The 24,016-nt window shown below is 54.6% G+C and overlaps 2 protein-coding genes and 1 long non-coding RNA gene across 3 annotated transcripts in view; 1 reads left to right on the forward strand and 2 right to left on the reverse strand.

Moving 5' to 3' along the window:
• Positions 1–821: 821 nt before the first annotated feature.
• On the reverse strand, positions 822–20,930 carry SLC41A1 (solute carrier family 41 member 1). Its single transcript, XM_023640421.2, has 10 exons — positions 20,192–20,930; positions 12,186–12,293; positions 10,988–11,059; positions 10,196–10,340; positions 9,924–10,070; positions 9,173–9,320; positions 8,198–8,277; positions 7,197–7,331; positions 6,712–6,860; positions 822–3,372 (listed from the first exon to the last, which is right to left on the reverse strand). The coding sequence occupies exons 1-10, from the start codon at positions 20,564–20,566 to the stop codon at positions 3,187–3,189; spliced, it is 1,545 nt and encodes a 514-aa protein (XP_023496189.1). The 5' UTR covers positions 20,567–20,930; the 3' UTR covers positions 822–3,186.
• A 148-nt stretch (positions 20,931–21,078) lies between these two features.
• Positions 21,079–24,016, reverse strand: part of PM20D1 (peptidase M20 domain containing 1) — a 38,512-nt gene continuing 35,574 nt past the window's right edge. Inside the window, exon 13 of the mRNA XM_023640422.2 lies at positions 21,079–21,211. Within this exon, the coding sequence (XP_023496190.2) occupies positions 21,079–21,211 (133 nt within the window). The remainder of the gene's footprint in view (positions 21,212–24,016) is intronic.
• LOC138924197 (uncharacterized) lies at positions 21,157–22,137 on the forward strand. Its single transcript, XR_011438948.1, has 2 exons — positions 21,157–21,296; positions 21,406–22,137. It is a non-coding gene; the product is annotated as an uncharacterized lncRNA (long non-coding RNA).

A 24,016-nucleotide genomic window follows, 5' to 3' on the forward strand; every position in this document is an offset into this window, starting at 1 on the left:
GAAAGCACACTTCCCTGCTTGTTGTTGCTTCTACAGGAAGGCTCTTTCTCCTAACTCCTAATCTTCTTGGCTTCCTCCAAGACGTCCCTGCCGCTGAAGGCTTGGTTAGGGGTCCTCTCCATCTGCTCCTGTGGCCACCCTCAATTTGCCCCATAGTCAGTGTATTGACATTGCCTGGCCATTGGCCTACGTCCCCCTCTCTTTGATATTGACTAGTATTTTGGGTTTAGTATGAGCTCGGCACAGTGCTTAGTGCTCTATGTGCATTATCTCACTGAAGTCTCCTGGCGATCCTAGGAAATAGGTATAGTACAGACGAGGAAACTGAAGCTCAGAGAGGGTAAGTGATTCGCCCTAGGTTACACAAATACAAGCAGAAGAGCTGGGATTTGAACCCAGGCCTGACTCCAAACCCTTTGTAGTCAAGTGTACACTTCTACGGGCTTATGGGGTCGAGCACAGTGACGGCGTGTAGTGAGTACTCAACCAATAACAGCTGTTATTGGACCCAACCAGACTGTAAGCCTCTGCAGGGAAGGAATCCTAACCCATGGATGCTTGCACCCCTTAGCACAACGCTCCGTCCGAGGCCGAGTCAGGGTGGAGAGCAGGGACTCTGCACTGGCTTCTGGAGTATGTCCTGGGGCACTGCTGCTTGTTTCTCAATAAATGACTGATGCGTGTTTCCTATCACCCATCTCTGAATTTAAGAGATGTTCTCTTTCTCGTTAGACTCTGGCCCCTTTCTTCCTGAGGAGGGGCCAGGACTACACACAAGAGCTGACCTGCTTTCTGATGAGACACAAGAAGCACCAACCACCTAAATAAACGTCCTCTTTATTTTACCAAATATAATTTATCAGTTACGTTGACATTTGTCAATTCAGTTATAGTAACTATAAATAATTCTCTTAAGACACAGTTCTGTAACTTTTTAAGGATACGAGAGTAGACCAGTGTGGCTCCTTGCAGCCAGGCCCAAAGTACACACAGTTTGTGCAATCAGGAAAAGAAACGAATCTTCATGAAATTCAACTTCATTTCTTCCCCTCTCACCCCACACTCCTCCCTCTGCTCACGTACCCAGGGCTTGGGGCATGCCTACCTTCCTGCTTTTTTGGCAAAGGAGGACACTCCGGAGTCCTCCGGGGCAGCCTGGCTGAACTCGAGATGAGGAAGGGGTGAGTGATGGGCAGGGGTGACTGGAGATCACAGGGCACCGGCTGGGGACAGAGGGGTTGGTTTTGGTGCCTGTACAAGAGTGTGTGCAAATGTGTTTGGAGGTGGAGGACAAGACACAAGCAGGCCTGAGGGAAAAGCAGAAACAAGCACAGGCTGGTGGTAATTAACCCTGTTGGACATAACTCCAACTAGATAACCTCTGTGATTCCTTCCAGTTCTAAGGGTCTAGACTCCAGAAGGCGGCCTGGGTGGAAATGAAGGAGAGAAGAGACTGTCTCTGAAGGGACAGGGCCGGTTCCTGGGGTGAGGCATGGTGGTGGTGAGACAGGGTCACTGTCTGGCCTTCCCTCGGAGGTGGGCCCTTTAGGCTACAGAAGAGAGGCTTTATGGGGAGGCTGTGGATAGAGAGGCTGGAAAAAACCTCTGTCCAAATGCCCAGATTTGGATATGTGTGAGTGTAGACAGATTTGTGATCTGTTCAGATCGTATGGGGAAGATCCAGAGGCTCCAGCGATCCCCCAGCCTGGTACTAGGCAGAGAAAAGTGGCAGCAGTCAGTCGATGTCCAGCCTACCAGTTCTGAATCCTCTTTTAGGTGGCTGGTGAGGAGAGGGGGAGGGAAGGAGAGGTGAGGAAGGGTTGCTTAGGGGACTGAACACTGGCTGAGCAATGAGGCTGGGGGCTCTAGCTGTGGTCAGCATTGCACGGGGGTGGGATCTAGGAGGGAGCTCGAGAGGCAGAACCTGGCTTGGTGATATGGACGCAAATACTCACAGCGAGGAAACTTTCTCTGCCACGTTGCAAGGGGCACATGGCCTTTGTATCTGGGGAACGAGGTGAGGTTAGAGCTAGTCAGGGCCAGGCACACGACCTAATACGTAGCAGGCACTCAATAAAGAGCGCTCAGTGAGAGGTTTCAGACTGTGCCTGCAGGAGAGCTCCTCTTGGGGAGGCTGTGTATTTGCTGAATGAGTGAATGAATGAATGATGCATGTGGGCAGAAGCCAAAGGAGAGGAAAACTGGCCTCCATGGCATGACAGAATGAGTGATTTTAGGAAGCGACAGAATCTAAGGTGACCACGTGATCACGTCCTCAGGAGCAGCAGCAGCAATGAAACACCCGGTTGCCCTCAACCTCTCAGCCATTCTCCACATACCCATTCCTGGCCCTAATCTCAGAACCCGACCTGGCAAGCTCTGGGGAAGGTGGTGCTTAGAGACAATTAGAGATGAAGGTTGAACAGAGATGAAGAATCAGTCCTCTGGGCCCAGGGAGGATGCAGATCTTGGCAAACCTATGAGTGGACATGAGTCAAAGGGAGACCAGGCCACTGCTCATTTCTTCCTGGATGTGACAGTCAACTGGAAAAAGATCAAAGGGAGGGGCTGATGGTGTTTATCAGGCAGGGGGTAAGGGGAACATACGCAATTTGAATAGTAGTCCACCTCACTCTGTGAGAGCCAGAGGGCCTAGGTCCAGAAAGCGGAGAATAGGGCTAGGATTCTATGGGGCCGGGAGCAGCTGTCTTCTGCCCAGCGCTTTGAAGTTGGCCCATTTCTAGAAAAAGTGTGTGTGTGTGTGTGTGAGACATTTATCCCTCTGTTCAACCAAAAAGAAAAAAAGAAAAACAAATAACCAGAGCCCATGCACAAAGGGTTTCTCCTTAGGGCCAGGACTGAGTTTGCTAAAGCTAAACCAAATGTGCCCAGATCCCAGACCGAAACCCCTGCCCCAGTCCTCCTCACCAGGGGGCACTCACCATGAAATTGCACTTGGTGATTGTCTCAAAAATCTACTTGTACTGCTTATGTCAGTCCATGTGTCCTGCCTGAATTCTTGCTATACAAACTTGGCTCAATGTATAAAAATTCCCATTGAAAATAATGAGAATTTGGTATCAAAGTGAAGTCCTAGAAAGAGGTGGGATGTGGAGTGGGGTGGGGGAAGGGGAACAAAAGAAAAAATTCAAATAGAAAGTGCAGAGGGGTGGGGAGGTGACCAGGCTAGTCCCCGACATCCGTGTCTCGGTCCCCAATGAGCCAGAGGACATGGAAGCTGAGTGCTAGGAGCCCAGTGCCAAGCAGGTCCCCCAGAGCTGTCAAGTACGGGATGGAGAAGTTGTCTGGGTCCAGGCCCCGGCCCCACATCCAGTGCGCCATCCAGTCTGCGATGTACAGGAGGGTCAGCACCTGGAACAGAAAGGCCCGCCTGTAGCCACCCCTCTCCAGGGGGAGCCAGAGGCCACACGATTGGACCCATTTGTTGCATCACAAGGCTTGGCTATCCACAGTCCTTCCGCTGGACAGCTCATCTTTCCACCTGGGCCGCCACTCTATGTTCCTCCACCCCACAATTACCACCCTGAGCAGATGACAGGCATAATCTGAGCCCTTTAGAAAGGAAGATGCTGCCACTTCCTGGGGTCACCCACGTCAGCATTACATTCTGCTGCCAAATTTACCAAACAAGGGGCTTCCTGAGAATCCTACTTGTTGCAGGAATTCAGCCCTCTTGTCTCTAATTCTGGGTCATCCTATTCCCAGTCACTCCAATGCCTGCAACATCATCTTGACCTCTTCAGGAGCCTGGCAGGGGGCTGGGGGTTGCAGCTGGCTTTTCATACAGGGGTTTCTCCTTGGAGCAGAGTGGAATACGGAGTGTTGAGGCTGCTGCTGGCACAGCTGTCCGAATAATAGTTGATTATCCCAAGCTGTCTTCCTCCTGACCCTTTCCATTCTGCTGTTGTGGGCTCAAAGAATGCAGATTTATTTTAACACTAGCCTAGCAAAACAGAATTATGAATAAGTCCGCTAAATATAAAGCAGACAGTGCATGTCAATTCAAAAGACATTCTGGGTTATCTGCTGCTTTGATTGAGCTGTGCCCTGGCTTTCCTTCCTTTACTACAGATAATTAAGAATGATCTCAATTAGAACTTTGCTAGAGGGCCCAGGACCAATAGCATCAACAACAGCTGAGACTTGCTAGAAATGCAGAATCTCAGGCCCCACTCTGGATCTCCTAAATCAGAATCTGCATTTCAGGGGCTGGCCCCGTGACACAGCGGTTAAGTGCGCACATTCCGCTTCAGTGGCTGGGGGTCCACCGGTTCAGATCCCGGGTACGGATGTGGCAACGCTCATCAAGCCATGCTGTGGCAGGCATCCCACATATAAAGTAGAGGAAGATGGGCACGGATGTTAGCTCAGGGCCAGTCTTCCTCAGCAAAAAGAGGAGGATTGGCAGCAGAGGTTAGCTCAGGGCTAATCTTCCTCAAAAAATAAAACAAAAGAATCTGCATTTTAACAAGACTGACATGCACTTTTCAGTTGGCCATGCACTTGATGGAGACTGCCACGAGCAAGTGGCCAGGCCAGCGTCTCCTATGCGCTGTGCACCACTCCTGACGCTGGGGCTCCCTAGATGACTGCATGGGGTGAGAATGAAAAGGTTTCTGATGGTGAAGCCCCACCAGTCTCGTGGGGGCTCTATCCTTGACAGTGCTTTGCAAATACTGTGGTATGTAAATTCTGCCCCAAGGGGCTCAGATGCAGGAACCAGAGCACCTTGGGGGATCCAGAAACCAAAACTGATACCTATTTATAGGCAAACTTGGTTGCTCTCCTGTCTTCTCTCCAAGGAAGCCGGACGTTACAGTTCCAGCAGCCTTTGCATTCCCCCTTGCCCGGCACACAGCCGCCGTGTACTCCTGCGGCCCTGGCCCTGGCCCTGGATGAGGGCCAGTCCCCCATAACTTTACACCCTTTCCAGCAGCTGCAGAAGGGTCCCAAATAAAGGGCGTGCCCAGGAGGACTTCAGGAGGCGCCCCAGGAAGGAAACAGCAGCAGCTGGCTCTACATTCCAGCCTCCCGAACAGGCCCTGGGACACATGGCTGGGAGGAGGTGGCAAAGGGATCAGGAAGGCCCTTTACAGGGGACCAAGTGCCACACTCGGGCCCTCCCCAGGCCTAGAAAAGACAGCAGAGGTGAATGCTCCGCAGGGTGTTTGTAACAGGTAATGGAGCCAAGGCTTATCCTTCTCAACACAGCCAAAGTGAATCAGCTCCAGCCACGGACCCTCGGCATACCTGTCCTTCCCCTTTCCACCAAGTGCACTTAACTCCAACCTGCAAGGGAACATGGCGCCTGGGTAACTGCTGTGGGGACAGCGCACGTGGGTGACTCTGAGCCCAGCCCCTGCCAAGATGTCCTAACACACACTTTTCTAAAGTCAGGGTGAGGGATTGGAGGGGTGAGTGTTTACCAATAGGGGACTGGCTCAATGAAATGATGGTACATCTATACAACAGAATAGAACGCTGCCACAGAAAATCAAGGTACTCTTTTCCTTACGTGCCAATGTGGAATGACCTCTAAGATAAATTGTTAAGTGAAACAAAGCAGGGTGCAGACAGTTTAGACAGCATGCTACATGTGTATTAAAAAAATGAAAATAAGAAAAAAATATATGTTTGCTTATATACATATAGCATAAGCTTGAAGGATACAGAAGCAATAAATAGCAGCGAAGGCCTGTGGGAAAGAGAACTGGATGGCTTGGAAATGGCAGAATAGAAGACTTTTCACTGAGGTTTCACTATGAACCTTTAAAAAATTGTGAACTACGTGACTGTTATTACCTATTCAAAAAACAAACCTATAGAAATTTAAAATGCAATAATAAGGCGAATGTGGCTCTGAAGGGGCAGCAGGGGGGCGCCTTGTGGGGCTGGAACAGCTCTGTATCTTGACTGTGGTGGGTGCACAAATCTACATGTGTGATAAAACTGAACAGAATTAAACATTCACACATGTGTGCATGCACACACAGAGACACAACACACATGAGTGCATGGAAAACAGGTGCAGTCTGAATAAGCGCTGTGGCTAGTACCCACGCCAATTTCCTGGTTGTGCTATTGTACTGTAGTCATGCGAGACCTTATACTGGGGGAAGCTGGGTGAAGAGTACAGGGGATCTCTCTCTACATTTTTTTTTTTTGCAACTTCTTGTGAATATATAATTATTTCAAAATAAAAAGTTGAAAAAATGTAATAATGTACCAGGGGAGTGTGTCATAGTATTAGAGAATGGCAAGGCTGGACAGGATCCTACAGATTACCTAGTGTAGTGGTTTTGACACTTCTTCAAGCTGTGAATCCCTTTATTCAAATGAAATCCCCCAAAGAAGCACAGTATGCAGAACAGAGCTGAGTGGCGCTCTGGGGCTGGGGGCTGGCGGGCGGTACCCCACCACCACCTGCCTGAAAACCACCACCTCTGGTCTGTTCCTCTCCAGTTACAAAGGTATCACTGAGGCTCAGAGACAACACACTGAGCCATAGTCACACAGCATGTCAGTGAGCCTGCTGGAAACACAGCCTGTTCTCCTGAGCCTGTCCAGTGTTTATCAGCCACCCAGTCACGGAGAAGGAGGTGGTAGAGTGTCTGTGGGCCAAGTGTGGGCCTCCCCTCCCACACCTGCAGGGCAGCCCTGGCCTCTCCCGGTGCCCCTGCCAGTCCATACCTGGAGCAGTGCAGCTGTCATGTAGAAGATGATGAAGATGAGTGTGAGAGTGGTGTGCCCACCCTGCATACAGCTGATGGTGTAGAGGAACACCAGGTGTCCTGGAACCACGAGGAGGAAGAGGACCCGGGCCGAGCGAGAATTCACATCTGGAGCCCGGGGAGAGAGGGTATGAGAGGACTGGAGGAGGACACCTGCCTCGTGCCTTTCAAAGTCAGGAGGTACCACACGACACCCCAGGGCAGCACACAGCTGCCTCTCCAGCTGTCTCTCCCTCTCTATCCCACGGTCGCCAGCCTGCAGGGCGTCCCAGGAAAGGACAGCCTTCCTGCCTGGGTCCTGCCCTCCAGAACAGATGGTATAGCCTAGCAGAGAAGGAGAGCCTGCCCCCCCAACCCCAGCTGTTTCTTCAGGGAAGTTCACTGATTGTTGGCCCCTCCCTCCAGGGCTGGAATTGGCCTAGGAGGCTGGGACTGTGCCATTACCAGGACTGAAGAAGGTGGTACAAGGACTGGGACAGCGGCGAGGGACTTGCTCAGAGTTCTCCCCTGGCATCCCATTCATGTGGAGGAAGGTGGAGATGCGGCTGGCCTGCACGGCCACCAGATTGCCCCCAACACCTGCAGAGACACATAGATCTTAGTCATGGTGGCAGGGAGGAGTGGGGAGGGCATGACCCATTCACCAGTTCCCAGGAGAAGAGTGAGACACTAAGAAGGAAGACAAAGGCTCCTCCTCCCTGCTGCGGAGCTGTGGCAGTCGCACGTCCCCCTGGTATGGCTGAGTGCAGGGACACAGGCAGCTCTGCAGACTCAGGGAGCCTGCCTTCTCCACCAGCGCAGTGTGTGCACCTGCCGTCCCACACGGCCGAGGGGACGAGGCCTGGCCTTGCCTCAGCCTCTCTCCAATGCTCTGAGCACACCCAGGCACCCAACGCTCACGTACTGCTTCTAGTAACCGGTTTCAGGTATCAGGTTGGAGCTCTGGAATCTGGTAGCTCTCCTAGGAACTGTGCTAGTTACTCTGTTCGCCCTCCCACCTCCAACCTAGTCCCTGCCCTTCTCAGCCCTGGGAGGCTGATTTCTACAGACTGTGTCACCCAGGCTCCCTTGCTGGCTGCTTCTAATTAGGCTTGTTCAACAGGAGGCACCAAGAGGCAATCAGAGAGGGTAGGAAGAGAGAAAGGTCATCTTTCCTGATCCCTCCCTGATTTTTGGCAGTGGCTTACCCCCACTGGGGGCAGAGGACGGCTCTCTCTGGGCTCCTATAACACTCCCTTTGACCCTTGAGGACTAGGTCTTTGTACAGGTGCTAATTTCTGGGTCCTTCTACCCTGCTCCTACCTCTGTGAGCAGCCCCTTCATTAAAGTCTTGAACTACCTGAGCTGGATTCTCTTGCCTGCTGGAACCCTGACTGACACAAAGCTCCCACATCCTCTTCTCCTGCCCTCTCCTTTCCCCCTGGCAGCTGATGCCAAGACCTCACCATTAATCACAGGCGTGAAGACAGCCATCCCTGCAAAGTTGGGGTCTGAGACAGTCTTGTCCAGGATGAGGCCTCCCACGCTACACAGACACAAAGATAAAATGACACAAAGACCATTGAAGGGTTCTGTTCTGGCTGTGGGTTGAGAGGCCCAGGCCCCAGTGGCCTTGGAGGAGGAAGAGAAGCAAGGGGGCTCCCAGGAGTCCCCTGTCTTCCAGTCCTCGCCTCCCTTGCCAGAACCAGCGGCTGCTCCTAACGTTCGGATTGGCACAGTACCCCCAAACAAGCTGGTGGCGCCGGGGCAGGCAGGCGCCTCCTGGACCTATCTTCCAAGTGGGCTGGAGGAGCGGCCCACAGGCTACCTGCCTGTGAGGACCTCTGCCGTTTTGCCTGCTTAGTATTTATTTCCCCTTCTGGTAACAGCACTGGGCTCTTCCTCAGGGAACGCCTCTCTCAAACCCAGTCACTGGTCCTGGTGACATTGCTCCAATGATGGCTAGGCCTGAGGCCCATTCAATCAAAGCATCATATCCCTAAGCCCAGTGACTGGTTCAGGCATAGCCATGTGACCGGATGAGACCACTGAAATTCTATAATGGGAACTGTGGAGCTGTTGAGACAAAGGATCTCACTCTTCCCACTGGAATTAGTAAGAGTAGGAAAAGCATAAACCTGGAACTACAGGCCATCACAGGGAAAAGCAGAGCCAAGAGACGGAGAATCCTGGGGCTAGGATGAGATCATTTACACCCCTGAGACCAGCTGTGTCTTTTTAGTTCCCTAAGCCAATGCATTCTGCTTTTCAGGGAAACCCATTTCAGATGGTTTCTGTCACTTGCAACTGAAGGACATGTGACTGATACACTATTGGAGGCATTTCTAGGGTCCGCGCCACACTCCCTCTCCAAGGCTTAAAAGGGAGTCTGTGGCAGGGTAGGAGGAGGGTGAGAGTGTGAACCAAGGGCCCGAGCCTACCTGCTGATAGCCATGGCAATGATGACAGGCTCCCAGCCCGAGTACAACACCTCCCTTGTGGCGGGGCTCCGTCGGGCCAGCACCACCCAGACAGGCAGCAGGGCCACGAAGAAAACACACACCAGGGGATAGATGTATTGCCAGTTATCTGAGAGAGGCAGAGACCAGCGGGAGGTGAGCGATGTGGCTCCCTGCTCTCAGCCTCCCCCTGGCTCAGCCTGCAAATGTTCCAACAGATCAACAGCAATACCACACTAACTGCCTGTAAACATATGACCTCATGTGATCCTCACTGTAATCCCAGGAGGTAGGCGGGGCCAGCCTTTTCCATTTTGTGGACGAAGGCACCAGGGTTGACAGCTCCCCAGGCACTGGACTTATTAGGGGCAGGGATCAGACTCTATGTTTCCTGCTTTGATCCCCAGGAACCACTGTCTCCCCTCTCCTTCTTCACTTTGCATGCAGACTCCAGCCTTCTGTTCCTTTCCTTTCCCCTTCCCACCTCACCCTCCAAGGGAAGCAAGAATCCAGGACCCCGCAGAAACTTACTTCTCAGATACTCCCCCTGCTGCCTGAACTCGAGATAAGTCCTTAGCCTCACCTCCCTAAAGTTGAGAGTTGTTATAAACTGCGATCTAACCAAAGAGTTAAGAACACAGAAGAAATCCTTGCATACTTGCAAACCCACTACCATCTCTCCTAGTCCCACCTAGGAGTCTACCCAGGTCACACTCTGTGGCCTCAGCCTCACCTTTCTCCAGATAGAGTCCCCAGCTGATGCCTGACAGCAGCGCCAAGGTGATGAGGTCGCCCAGGCTGGCGGCAATGGGCGTGGCCACATTGTCTGGGTTGATTCCAATCTTTCGAGAGCCAATGATGACCCCAATCATGATCATACCTGGGGAAGAAGAAGAGAGGGTGAGGCAGGGCGAGAAGAGATAAAAGAGCATCAACAAAAAGAGAGACTGGAGGTGAAGGCCCAGTTGAGGCCTCTGGGGCAGCCTCCCCACTCCCCTTCCTTACCCAGTACCAGGGAGGCAATGAAGGCCGTGGCCACACTGCTGGCACAGAGCAGGAAGGCATGTGGGATGCTGAAGTGGCCATCAGGGATCCAGCCAAAGACGACGGCTGCGATGGATGCCAGGAAGCCCACCACTGTGGCCTGCACCTGAGGAGGGGAGAGCCCCGGGAGCAGGGAGCAGAGAGCTTCGTAGCTGAGGTCACTGAGCACTTAGCCAGACCTCTTCCTGGCCCTCAGCAGCCCCAGGAAGCAGGCTGGGTTGCACTGTCCAGTCTTCCCAAGCTGGGAGGACGTCTTTATTTATTTAGTTTCACACTGCACACTAGTACTGCGCAGTGCGCCCTGCAGGAGCCCAGCACATGTTACTGGCTGAACGCGTGTCCCTCTGGGGATTGGGGTGAGGTTCAACAGAGCCCAAGACTTCAGATCAACGACAAGGCCTGGAACTCAAGGAGGAAGCCTCCCAGTCTGTAACCTATTGGCCTTATTGGGAGATGGGACAGCAGTGGTGGAGGATACTCCAGCACTCCTGAGTCTGCTCTGGGTCTGATCTGTGAGGATTCAAGCCCCCTGCACCACTGGGAGCCGAGAAATGACACAGGAGATGCTGGGGCCCTCCCCATCTTGGCTGTTTTCCTGGGAACCTGGTTACCTCCTCGAGCTGCTTGGGGAGAGGCCAGCCCAGCCGGATGCTGGAGCTTCACTCAAGAGTCGGCTGGGGCTGACCTAAGCCTTTCAGATTCCTGACTAAAAGGGGAAGCTTAGTCCACCCTCTCTGGTCCCTCCTCTCTTACCTGGATGAGAGCCATGTTCCCAGTGATCATCCGCCAGAGCTCCTTGGGTGTGTCCATGTGCCCGATGTTGGCCTGGGAGAGGGAAGGCACGGGGCTGGAGCTCCAGGCTGGAAAAGGCCTGCAGCTCCATCCATTAGGACCCTGCCAGGATCAGGGGGCAGTGCATGCAGCCTAAGATTCTGGGACCGGGACATGACCCCTAGGGAAAGTGAAGCAAGAGCGGGGGGGCTAGGGTGAGAGGGAAGGAGCTAAAGAGCCTTGAGCTCCTGCGGCGGGGTGGGGGCAGGAAGGGGGCGCCCAAGGCAGCCTCCTCTTCTCTCCTCCTCTCAGGACAGCCACTGGGCAGAGGCAGATTCCAGCCTCAGTCTCGCTCATCTGGGTAGCCCACTTCCACATGGGTCAAAATGACCTGATCTCCGGCTCTGAAGCCAGCTTGCTATCCTAGGGAAGGAGAGGTCAGTGCTGGTACAGGACTGAGGCCACAAGAGTGTATGGGAAGGAGTGAGGGGCACAGAAGTAGGCCAGGAGTAGGGCAAGTTGGGACGGGCTAGGCTGGCTGCCACTTCTCTCTGTTACCTTCTCCAGATTCACGGCCATGCAGGGACATCCCTGCCACCTGGCTCTCCTGGCCTCCTGAGTTTTATTGCCTCCTGCCTCCCACCCCACAGCCCTGTATCTGCTTCAGTCTCTGAACCATCCTGACTGACCTAAGGGGTTGTGGGAAGTGGGAGTGATGAGCAACCCTCCTCCATCTATTCCCTTAAAGAAGAGCAGGCTGCCGCAGGGGAAAGGGAACGGGACGGGATGGGGGCTGGGAAGCCCTGGCTCTGCTCCTGCCCAGCTGCAGCGCAGGGCTAGAGATCAGAGGAAGCCCCCATCTGTGCAGGTGCAGGGACCAGCATGAAGCTCGCCTGTCAAAGCTGCACAAACAGTCACGAGGTGAGTTTCAAAGCAGGGGGTGGGGCAAGAGTCCAGGGACGGCTTGGACATCCAGAGAAGTGGAGCCTGGGAACCACTCTGGGCAGGCAGCCTCTGCCCAGGAGCAGGACACCCGGCCTGGGATCTCCTTATACCTTCCCACCCCAGCCCCACACTCTAGGCCTGGGCAGTTAAGAAAGGCCCGTAGTGACCTCCCAGCCTGGCTTTGTGCTGCCAGGAGTCCTCTGTGCGCCCCACTTGTCCCTTCCAGGACACTCACTGCAGTGGAGAGCCTCGATGCCAGGGTCATCTCCAAGTTTCCCTTAAGCCCCAGCAGCGCAGGCACAAGGATGAAGACCTCTGTCACCTTCTGGAAGACTTCCCAGTGCTACAAGGTGAAAACAGAACCCAGGAATCAGTGCCCAAAGGGCTGGTGTCAAGGCTGAACAGATATTCTGGGACCAGGGGCTCGAGGAGGAAGCAGAATCAGCAGGGAGTGAACACACCAGCACCTTTCCTCCAAGAACCCCGGAGCCAGACGGAGCCCCTCGTGCTCCACACAGCACAGCCCGCTGCCTGCCCCGGAAGGGGGGCGTGGAGGGTCTTCCAGCCAGGAGACCCTAGCCTGGCTCTACTTCCTCTGCCTGCTTTCCGGAGCCAGTGTGAGAGGATGGTGAGCCCCACACAGCCGAGTCACGCAGGCTGGCTCACAGCCCAGAGCTCCTTTGTGACCCCCCTCAATCTGCAGTCCCCAACCCCTCAGCCTCCAGTCTGGTTTGTTGGGGGCCTCAGCCTGGGGGTGTTGTCTCAGCTGTGGAGAGTGGAGCTCCACGGGCCAGGCTGAGCAGACTAGAGGGTTTGTTTGGTTTCTATCTCCGAGGGCTTTGGGCCTCAGCCACAGCAACTCTCCTCAACAGGTTCTGAGTGAGGACTGGTTTGCGAGAGGCTTTTTACTCCTCCTCTGCACTCCCTCACCCCACAGACCTTGCCCAGCCTGTTAGCGAGGAGAGGCAAGGGTACTCCTGCAGGCAGAGTCAGGAGACATGGGAACTGGTCCCGAGGCCCTCAGGCCTGGCTCTCCTCCAGTGCCTTCAGCTAACGTCTGTCAAGGAAGGACGGGCTGAGTGCTCTATGTGCATACTCTCATTTCATCCTATCAACAGCCCACTCAGGTAGGGGCTATTTTTATCCCTATTTTGTCAGTGAGGAAACTGAGGTTCAGAGAGCTCTACATTACTTAGTGCTAAGAGGGAAAAATGCAGGAGCTGGGATTGGCTATTTGAAAGCGACTTTAGTTGCAATTGAAACTGAAGACTTGCAAAAAAGGCTGGGGTTGCATCCCCCTCCCTGGCCCTGGCAGCAACGTGGGGTCCTTTATTTGTTCCTTTATTTAAGAAGGGAAAGCCTTCAGGTTTGCGGGGGGGCAGGCGGCTATACATAGGTTGATGAGAGTACCACGGTGGGGGCGCAAAGTGCCGTCATGTGCAAGGGCACTGGACTGAGAACCCTGGGTCTCCTCCAAGAGACCACAGGGAAGGGCCTCATGCTATCTCCCCAATATCCTCCCCAGATAGACCTCGGGGGGACCTTAAACAAGTTACAAGGGCCTCAAGCTCCTGACTAAAATTACACTTCAGGGGCCAGATCAGACGGTCTCGAGATAAAGGCAATTCCAACACTGACACCACAGTTAAGGATGAACAAGGCTGCAAATCAAACCCACAATGAGATGCCACCTCATGCCCATTCAGAGGGCTACTATTAAAGAGCCAGAAAATAACAAATGTTGGTGAGGATGTGGAGAAACTGGAACCCTTGTGCACTGTTGATGAGAATGTAAAATGGTGCAATCACTATGGGAAAAAGCATGGCAGTTCCTGAAAAAATTACAACTAGAACTACCATATGACTGAGCGATCCCACTACTGGGTGTGTGTCCAAAAGGACTGAGAGCAGGGGCTGGAAGAGATGTCTGTACACCCATGTTCACAGCAGCGTCACTCACGACAGCGAAAATGTGCAAGCAACCCACGCGTCTATGGATGATGAATGGATAAACAAAATGTGGCATATTCACACAATGGAATATTATTCAGCCTGAAAAAGGAAGGAAATCCTGTCACACGCTACAATATGGATGAACCTTAAGGACATTATACTAAGTGAAATAAGCCAGTCACAAAAAGACAAATACTGTCTGACTCCACTTACATGAGGTCCCTAGAGCAGTCAAATCTGTAGAGACAGAAAGTAGAATGGTGGTTGTGAGGAGCTGGGGGAGGGGCAAGAGCAGTTAGTGTGTGATGGGTTTAGAGTTTCAGTTTTGCAAGATGAAAAAGTTCTGGAGAATCGGTTTCACAACAATGTCACTATACTTAACACTATTGAACTGTACACTTAAAAATGGTTAAGATGAGGGAGTGGCCCGGTGGCCCAGTGGTTAAGTTCACGCGCTCCGCTTCAGTGGCCCAGGGTTTCACAGGTTCGGATCCTGGGCGTGGACACGGCACCGCTCATCAAGCCATGCTGAGGTGGCGTCCCACATAGCACAGCCAGAAGGACCTGCAACTATGTACTGGGGGGCTTTGGGGAGAAGAAGAAGAAGAAAAAAAAGAAAGAAGATTGGCAACAGATGTTAGCTCAGGTGCCAATGTTTAAAAAAAAAAAAGGTTAAGATGATAAATTTTATGTTGTGTTTTTTACCACAGTAAAAAAAAAAAAAAGATGAGCAAGGATATCAGAGAGGACTGGACCAGAGCTAGAGACCAGGGAGGGTGGACACTGGGGAGTCCCATAAGGCGAGGACCTCTCTTTTCCTGTCAGAGTTCTTCGTGTGTGGGGGTGGGCTGGGGGCAGGAGAGGTTCCCACCAGGACTCTGGGGAAAGGCTCATTTCATTAGGGCTACAGCATACCCTTACCTGAGCTCCTGGCCTGGCCCCTCACAGGTGGGGGGCCTAGGATTCTCTAGGGAAGCCCCTCTGAAGACAAGGAGGGGAAGAGACACCCCCCCGCCCCCCCGCCCCGACAAAGGGCCCTGTCTCAGCAGCAATTAATGAGCTTTCAGGCACTCTCAGGAAGAGCCAGCTCCTTGCAAACACTGGAGGGATGTGAATCCCTTCTCACCCCCGGGCCCTCAGAGGGAAGGCAGCTCCGTGGGCCCCATCTGCCTGGAGGAGCTGGGGCACTGCTACTTTTGGCCGGTGGTACACACCACTGGGGTTCCAGCTCCCTGCAGGCCTGGCCTCACTCTGCCCTGTCCCCTCCTTCCTCGCCTCAACTGGACTGCAGCTCCAGAGAGAGGGCTCTTCTCCCCTCATGGAGGGGCCGGACTGCGGGCTGTCAGAGCTCCTCCTAGAGCACAGCCTCATCCCCTCCTCACCACAAAACATCTCCCCCCTGGCCTTCCAAGCTGCCAAGTCTGTGAAAAGCTGTGTTCTCTAGGTAGGAATGTGTAATGTGTATGTACTGGCAGAGTGAAAAGGCCTGGAAAATACTCTGACTGCATGCAGGTAATATTTCCTGAATTATTTGTAAGGAATATTGTCCGTCTTTATGATTATTTAAGAAAAAATATGTATGAAGCTCAGCTAAGCCCCTCTGGCTGCCACTATAAGCACGCCCAAATTCCTCCACCTCCAGCACACATGCACGTTTGCTCTCCCTTGACTACATAAGGTCCTAGAAGGTATGCGGTTTTAGTAGCAACAAGATGAGAGACAGACAGGCAAGTGGAACAGTACACAGTAACAGCCCCTAGGCAAGTGTCTTCCCCAGCTCCAAAGAGTACAGCCTGGAACCTCACACTGCCTGGCCCCAGCCCAGCAAAGCCCTGAGCTGGCACTTGGGTCAGAGCAGCCAGATCCTACACACATACCTTCTTCAGCCACAAAACCCTCTGAAAGATGCAGCTCAGTCAGGGGAGTCCCTGACCCGTGCACTCACACAGGGCTCTGGGAAGAGATGCTGGTGATGTGGAGCCAGCCCGGAAGCAGGGTGGCTCTGAGGTCAGGAGTGGGCAGAATGTGGCAGGGGCAGACAGTGACTGTCTTTCCTTCCTCCGTTGGCTGATTCAGGCCCATCTGTTCATGCTGGCTGGGAGTGCCTGTCCCTGAAGTCAGAGCCGTCACTGAGCCTTCGCCCACGCCTTCCTGCTCTGCTGTGGGTGGAAGAGGGCACGTTCTGCGAAGCACTGCCCGGCTCGGCAGGGGACGACATCTACAATTCCACTGCTTCTCAGAAATGCAGCTCTTCCCTTTCTTTCTGTCCCTGGCGGGGGCTCATAATTCCCTGATATTCTAGGGGTGTGGAATGAGACTGCTCCCCCAACACTCAGAAATTATTCTGCCTCAGAGCAATCCCCCTAAGTCTCACAAATCAGGGGCCCGGCTGGTCCCTCTTTCTTGTCCTTCCATCTTGCCTCTTCCCCGCCTCACCTCCTCTGGCCTCATATACTGACCCCCGCCAGCCTCCAAGTGTTCTGCCCTGAGCCTTCTTCCCCTCCAGAGGGGTAGCAGCAGGGAAGAAAGTCACAGCCAGGAAGAGCTGGAATCAAGACATGAAGACTGAAATCCCTAGAGAGAAGCTCTAAGCACCAGGCTGTGGGAGAACCTGGGAAGTTGGGCTGGAGTTGACCTTTCAAGGTGAGGACTGAGTTAGATCTGACTGGAGTCAGCCCGGCCTTCACTGGTCTGAGGCCTCCCCTACTGTGCCCCAGGCATCTTCTGGGTGTCCAAGGAGAAGCACCTCAGGGCAAAGCCTGGATATACAGGGCTGTACAAAGTTTGAGAAAGAGGTGGTCAAGTGAGACGGAATCTGAGCTCCTGCCCAGGCAGCCCTGGGAGCAGGGAGGGGCCGGCTGCGAGAAGAGCGCTTCTTTCCCCCTCCACTTCCCCAAGTGCACACTTGCCATCCACGTTCACCTTTGCAGACTCTTCCGTATGCAGAGCAGGGCAGAGAAACCAGAGGAGGAGGTGTTTAGGGAAGGGGAAGTCTACTTTCCTTGAAATCCTCAGCAAGTGAATTTTTGCTGTTAGTGCCCGGAGTTGATCCCGCCACCTAGCGCTCTGTGGTCAACAGAGCGGAACCCTGGCCGGTCTTTCTGCGCCATCCTCTCACCTTCCGGTGCTCTATCAGACAATGCTCCGCTGCTGTTCAGAGGGCTTTCATGGCCAATTTTTTTCAGAAGGGGGTGGCCAGGTCCTTCTTCCTATTCTGTCTTAGTCTGGAAGCTCCGCTGAAACCTGCCCACCATGGGGGACCCTGCTGGTGTTTGAAATACCGATGGCAGAGCTTTGGCATCACAGTGACATGCAGCTGCCACAGTATGACAACCGACAGATGGGTGGTGTGGTTCCCTGATCAGGAAACAAACCCAGGCCACGGCAGTGAGAGCGAGGAACCTTAACCACTAGACCACCAGAGCTGGCTCCAGCTAGTGAACAGTGAGTTAAAACAAGGACCTAGGAGTCCCACCTGTCTTAACACAGCTGGGAATTCCAGTGAAGGTCAGCACGCCACCTCTGGCCACCCCCCCATCCCTCAAAAGGCTGACAGGAAAAGGGAGCGAGAGGCCCTGCAGCAGCCTCTGAGCAAACGAGGGGGCAGGGCACAAAGATCTGCAGTGTGGATGCACCCATATCCCAACCCCTTCAATTCCAACATCAGGCCCACTCCTGCTTTCCCTCCAAAAAGCCACGGTACGGAAGCCGGAGCAGACCACAGTCCATTTACCCTTTCCCTGCTTTGGGCCAGTCCACCAGCCCCTTATCTCCCTGCAGACGCTGGCTGTACACGTTAAGTGGAGAGGAGGGTAGATAAGAGGAGACAGAAACGGGCCTTCCCGGAAGAGACTGGGTCTTCTGCAGTAGTGGGGAAAGATGAGGGGCCCTGGACAAGGAGACATCTGCACCAGCACGGCCTTCTGCTCAGCTGCTCTGAGACACTGAGACTACTCCACAGCCAACTCCTCCAGACAGCCCCATCTCCCAGGCCGTCCCAACTCTGTCCCACGGAAGGCCATCTGAGCTTGTGAGGGACATGCAGGTGCGAAGCCTTAGAAATCGTCCTGCTCTTCCTGAATCTGAGATTGTCAGTCACCCCTTTTGCTCCCCTGGATGTGGAATAAAGATCTCTCTGTGGTCCCACGTCCTGTCTTTCTGTACCACCCCCTCCCATGATATCACTGCAGCCATCTGCACGGCCTGCTCCAGCCCAGCTGGGGCAGGGAGGCTGGGGGGGTGACAAGGACAAACCAGCCATTGTCATCCATACCAACTGGCCCTCACTCTGGGGTGAGCCTAGGTGCCACATGGAGGGCAAATGCTGGCCCTTGATGGGCACTCTGGTTAGGCCCCAAAGGTTTCCTACCTAGTTCTCTCCATGTCCCAGGCTCGTGGGGGTGGGGCAAGATGTCAAAGCCTTTTCCAGCTCTAGAACTCTCTGAGTGTGTGGGATGGCAGAGGGCTCCCCATCCCTTCTAAGAACTTTTGTTCTTGTTCACTTCAGAATATAACTCCAATTGTTCCAGTTTCCAGTCCACCCTGTTCTTCAAGGGGAGACAAAGAGAGCAGACTCCTCCCAGAGTCTTTAACCAGCTGGTGAACCATGGCCACGGTGATGGCCACAGAGGGTACCAGCGCAAGCTTGGAGGAGCCAGATGACCAGGGACAAGTTAGCCAATCCCTCTAAGCCATAAACTCCCTCTCTACAAAATGCAGATGATCATGGTTCCCCCAGAGGAGCCCAGCAAGTGCTCCCCACTACCATTATCATCATCCAGAAAATAAAACAACCCTCTCCCAGTTCACCAGCAAACCAGAACTCAAAAACTCTAAGAATGAGAACCAAGGCCACAGGAAAGGGATGGAAGAGGTGGAGAAACCGCTGCCCCAGTCTCATTGCTCCTCCTCCCACGACCCCACTCACTGCCCAGGAGGAGGGGCAGCCACTAGTGGAAGAATCCAAAGCCCGCCCTCCCAGCTCCAGGCTGGCTTCCTAACCCGCAGGGGGGACAATCCTCCACATACAGGTTAGGGGCAAGGGGAGGCCGAACAAAGCACTTTGGCATGACATACACACCATCCTCATTAGCAAGCGAAGGTTCTCCTGAAGGGGTCCAGGGGACACCTAGAACCAACCACACTCCGTTCCCTGGGGCACAGGCATCACCACACGCATTGTTTACAGGGTTAGCTTGGCACAGGGGAGGGGATGCTGAGCTCCACGTCATCCTGAGAGATCTCATGGTCAGGGACACACTGGGGCAGAGGCCAGATCTCCTCCGGCCTCTGTATTTCTCCGAATACCTAGGACAGGGGCCAGCACTCAGCAGGAATCTGATCCATGCTAATGACTGACTTGGATAAACCCAGCACCTTCAGAAAGCTCTGCTCGCCTTGCTGCGCTTCAAAACCTTCACCTGGAAACAGGACTTTAACTATCCCTCGGACCTAGAGATTCCAGGTAAGTCCTAAACGACAACATGCTAACATGGCATATCCCTGGCTCTTAGCTTCCAGGTCCTGCCAGTTCTTATCCTGAATTCTACTCAGTAGCTTCAGAAGAGCCCTCTTTGCCCAGGGTAGGTTCATGAAAGACAGGTAAGGAGCAAAGAGGAGGGACTGGTTACATCTGCCTCGGCCTGGTTACATTTTGTCCCCATAATTAGCACTTCTGGGTCTTGCCATGCCTACACCCCCAAATCACGCATCAGACAGCATGGGCCCAACCCCATTCCCCAAGGAGACTGCCAAGGTTACAGGCAGAGAAGCAACACAGAATGCTTTTAAGAACCTTCCCATTTAATCTGAGACCCTCTTGGCAGCTGGACAAATTCCTGCCCAGCAGGAGGATGGAGAGGAGACTTGAAACTGACCTTTCTACTATGGGTATCCTTGAAACCCCAAGTGAAGGGAAAGGAGAGCATAAAGAGGAGACTCATCTAAACGTCTCCTACTGAGCTGGGCTCAGCAGGAATGCTCAGGAGGGACGCAGGCAACAACCCTGTTCCATCTCTCTTCCAAGCCGGAGCTCTGGAACCATTCCTGCTTCTGTTAAGCAATAATGCCCTGACCATCTCTCGAGGGCTAATGGGCTTCCTTGAGGCTTCTGTAGACAATAACTAGACCAAGAAGAACCTGAGAACATGATCCAAAGGCAAACAGTATTCTAGGAAGCAGCAGCTGCTTCTGACAGGGAGGTGGAGAGAAAGTTCCAAGAGTTAGTTTCCTAGGAGGAAAAGGTGGCCCCACAGCTCATGGTCAAGAGCTGCCATACCCAGGTCCTACCTGCACGATGTCCAGCACCATGCCAGCAGCCACAGTCCCAAAGCCTGCCAGGAGGAAGGGAAACAGCACTTGCAGCCCGATGGAAAAGGAGGTCTCCTTGAGTGGGGACGGTGGTGCAGGCCCATGGTCTGTGCTGACGTCGTCACTTTCATTGCTCTGGCTCCCATTCTCCAGCAGAGCGTCCTCCTCCCGAACCCCCTTGGCGTTGGCCCGAGACTCAATCACCACCACCTCTACCCCTGCCCCATCAGGCCCCAGGAACTCCGAGGTCTCGGCCAAGGGCTCTCGCCCGGGGCCATCGGAAGAGCAGGGTGAGGCAGCAGGGCCAGTCCCATTCAGCTGGTGGACGTCCTTCGGCTCTGGCTTGGAGGACATGACGGGAAGGGAGGAGGGGTGGGGGAAATTTCCTCTTTCTTGCTTTCTCTCTCCCTGTCTAACTCAGGGAAGAACTTAGTCTTGGGAGGAACCCAGGCTTGAGTGCCGTGGGACCTCTTCCCACGGCTCTCCGCTCCTACTAGGCGCTGCAAAAGCTGATCCACCAACAGGCAGCCCCATCAAGCACTGAAGCTGCGAGCTGGAGGGAAACGCGCGAGTCCTCGCCAGCCTCTGCAGCCAGCCAGGAGGGGTGTGGATGCCTGACTCTGGCCAGCCAGTGCTACGCTTGTAGAAGCGATCTGGCCTCTTATCTTCTTTGGTTCTCAGCAGCAGGCTGCTCAGGACAGGACATCCAGAGTAGAAGAGCCCAGTGAAGTCTGGGGTGCCCTCCGAGGTGGCCCTTCTTTCACAAAAAGTAGCTTAAGTTCAAATCTTTCAGAACGCAGCCTCGGCGTGGGGCTGCGGCTCCCTCCCACGCCTCTGGCTGGGCTCCTTCAGCTGCCCACAGCTCCTCAGGCTCCGCTGGTCCCAGGGCAGTGTCTGCCGTCTCTTCCCTCTCTTCCAGAGATCTCCTTCCTTCCTGGGAAGAACTTGTACCTCCCCAAATCCCTGGTCCTTAAAGTTACGAGAATCTGTGTAGAAGACCTTACGTGAGAAGGAAGAAGACAAGAAAAAGAGAATGTTAAGATACAGCAAAGGACAGCTCCTACTGGGAGAATTCTCCCACAAGGTAGGCATAGAGTTTGCTATTTGCCTCCTTCTTTCCACTAAAATTACTCATTCCTGCGCTGTGACATCTGGAGGCCCAGCAGGCACTCTCTCTGCATCTTCCCATCCAGCAACCCACTGCCCCACAGGGCTCACCACCATGGTCAAGAGCAACGAGATGTGGCCAGCCTGGGACCGGGAAGATGCTGCGCAGGGGACACCGGCACTGTCCTCTCAGCAACTGGCGGTGGGCAGGGATGTCCTGAGGGAGATGCCTTCTTGAATGCCCATTAAGAACCCAGGATTGTTTAAGTGTGGTCTCCCAGTGGGGTCACTTACAAATTCAGTCACAAACTCCCTGCCACACAGCCACCCCACTGTCGAAAGTGATTGTTTACAGTCACAAGACAGTGGCACTGGGCAAAGAAACAGGGAGAATCTGATCACTGAGTAAAGGTCCCAGACCCCCAAACACCCTAGCCCCTGAAAAAAAAAATAGAAGGACTCCCTGGGCAATGGGGCAAGCCTGTCAGACCAAGGCCAAGAGCCAGGGCCTACCCACTCCTGCCCTTGAGAGTCAACAGTGTTACAAAAAGCTCCGACGCAGGACTGGGATCCAGGCCTCTGTCTCGAGTCCTCTCCCTGCTCTGGCCTGTGAGCTTGTCAGATAGGACGAGGGAGTTATCTCAGGTTGAAGAGAAAGAGGGTAAAACTGCTGGTTATTATGCACACATTTCAGTTCCCTCGGTTTGCCCTGTTCCCCAGGGTTACTGAGAGTTGGATATAATGGAATTCTTAAAAAACAAAAACACAAAAGCACCAACTCAAAAAATAAGAAATAAAACAAAGCAAAACAAAAAGCAGAGCAGCACAAGCCAAAATGCACTTGTTCCCAATGCACGCCTCTTAAGCAGTGACACCCCTGCTTTTCCTGCCTCAAGGAATCCCCAGGCCTCAATCCCACCCTATTCCATTTCACCAGAACAGCTCTTACAAGGAAAAAAATAAATTTAAAGAGAATTCCCCTAGGTAGGATGAATAGGCCCTAAAGTATTCAAACACAATTAGTCAACTCGTTTGGGAAAGGGTGGACCAAACTCCAGTTAACTGGCCCACGAGAATTTCCTCTTCTATCCACTCGAGTCACCAGGACTCCCTTTGCCAGTCTCCTTAAACACAGCCCCCTGGTTCTTTCAAAGACCCTCCCTAGAGATCCAGGAGGAAACCTCTGAGCAGGACAGGGTCCACTGCCCCAAGCCAGAAAAGTTTCTGAGTCTGCCGAAACTTGCCCCGCCCTCCCGTCGTCCTGGCAGGCCGCTTAACCTGAAAGGGGGCTCGCAGGCAGAGAAGCCCGTCCCTCCCCGCCGCCTTCCAATAGAGACCTCAGACCGGCCGAAGGCCCTGCGATGAGAGCAGCAGAACCGAACCAGGATGCCCTGAGGACGGGACGAAAAAGACCTGTTTTACTATCCCCAAACCCAGGGAAGGGGAGGAGTAACTGGGTGGCCTCCTCGCCTCTCTCCGACTCAGACTCAGCAACCGCGCCGCGCGCCAGGGCTCCCGCCTTCGGCCCCCCCGCGCCCCCGCCCCAACGGGACTGACCTGCCCCTCGCTCCGGAGGAAGGGGGGCGCCTGGCGGGCGGCAGCAGGGACCCGTGGTCTCGGGGGCTGCAGGGTTCCCCCCCTTCTCATCACTCCTCCTCCTCAGCCGTCCTCCTCGGCCCCCGGCGTGCCCCCCACACCCCTGACCAAGGTGAGCGTCCGGCCGCGACACCCGGCTCGCTACATTTCGCCTCTGCGTTGCTGCCAGGCCGCCGCTCCGCTTCCACGAGGGGAGGTGGCCGGGGCGGCAGGATACCGCCTCGGGCCTGGGCGGGGGGACGCGGACCGGGCACCGGAGCCGAGCTCGCCGGCCCCTAACCGCTTCTCGCCCGCGGACTCGGGCCCGACTGCTCCGCTGCCGGCGGCAAACGTGATCTGGGGCAGACTGGGTGGCACCCCCTCCTCCATCAAAAATAGGTTCCGGATGGACACCTGAGGGAGCCAATCGCCGACGGGGCAGGGGCGGGCTTGCCGCGGCCCGGCCCCTTTCCTCGCGTCGGGGCCCTGGAGGCGGGGCGCCGGGGAAACGCCGAGCGGGGAGTGACGGGAACCGGCCCCGGCTGGAGGCGCCACGGGCTCCGGGGCCCCGCGCCCGCCGCCCGCCGCCCGCCGCCCGCCGCCCGCCGCCCGCCGCCCGCCGCCGCGCCGTTTAAGGGCATGTGTGTTCCCTTGCGCCTCCGGCCTTCGGGAAGAACGGGAAAGCTTCTCGCGCAGCCAGGCGCTGACCCCGCGGCCGCCGGCGCATCCCGCGCCCCTTCCGCGCGCTCGTACCGCGGGGATCCGGCCCTACCTTGTTCTTGGACACGGCGCCCCCCTGCTGGCTCGTCACCTCGCGCTTCCGCCAGAGTGCGCGTTCCTCTGAGCAAATGGCTCAGCCCTGACGGAACCGGCCTTAATAAAGTCCCAGCTTTGAAAGGGGTGGGGACGGGCGGGCGGGAGGGAAAAGAGGTCAGACTCGTGGCTGGGGTCCCGCACGCACCACCTGAGCTAGGGGCGGAGGGGAGCGTGGCTTCCTCTCACCCACTGATCCTGGTGGCCGCGCGGAGAGAGAGGTCTCCGTCCCAGCTAACGAAATCCAACTTTCCCTGACGCACCTTGCGGGATCAAAGAGGGGTGTTCCCATCTGCCCTTGCCACTTCC

Source organism: Equus caballus, chromosome 5 (assembly GCF_041296265.1).
Source record: "Equus caballus isolate H_3958 breed thoroughbred chromosome 5, TB-T2T, whole genome shotgun sequence".
Classification (NCBI taxonomy): domain Eukaryota; kingdom Metazoa; phylum Chordata; class Mammalia; order Perissodactyla; family Equidae; genus Equus; species Equus caballus.

Bases quoted from the DNA above. Each gene is read 5' to 3' on its own strand.
- SLC41A1 (XM_023640421.2), bottom strand. From the start codon at position 20,566: ATGTCCTCCAAGCCAGAGCCGAAGGACGTCCACCAGCTGAATGGGACT. The intron at 12,294-20,191 runs GTAGGACCTGGG...TTCACCTTGTAG, and splicing joins TGGTGCTGGACATCGTGCAG to CACTGGGAAGTCTTCCAGAA. The intron at 10,071-10,195 runs GTAAGGAAGGGG...CTTCTTCCCCAG, and splicing joins CATTGCCTCCCTGGTACTGG to GTATGATCATGATTGGGGTC.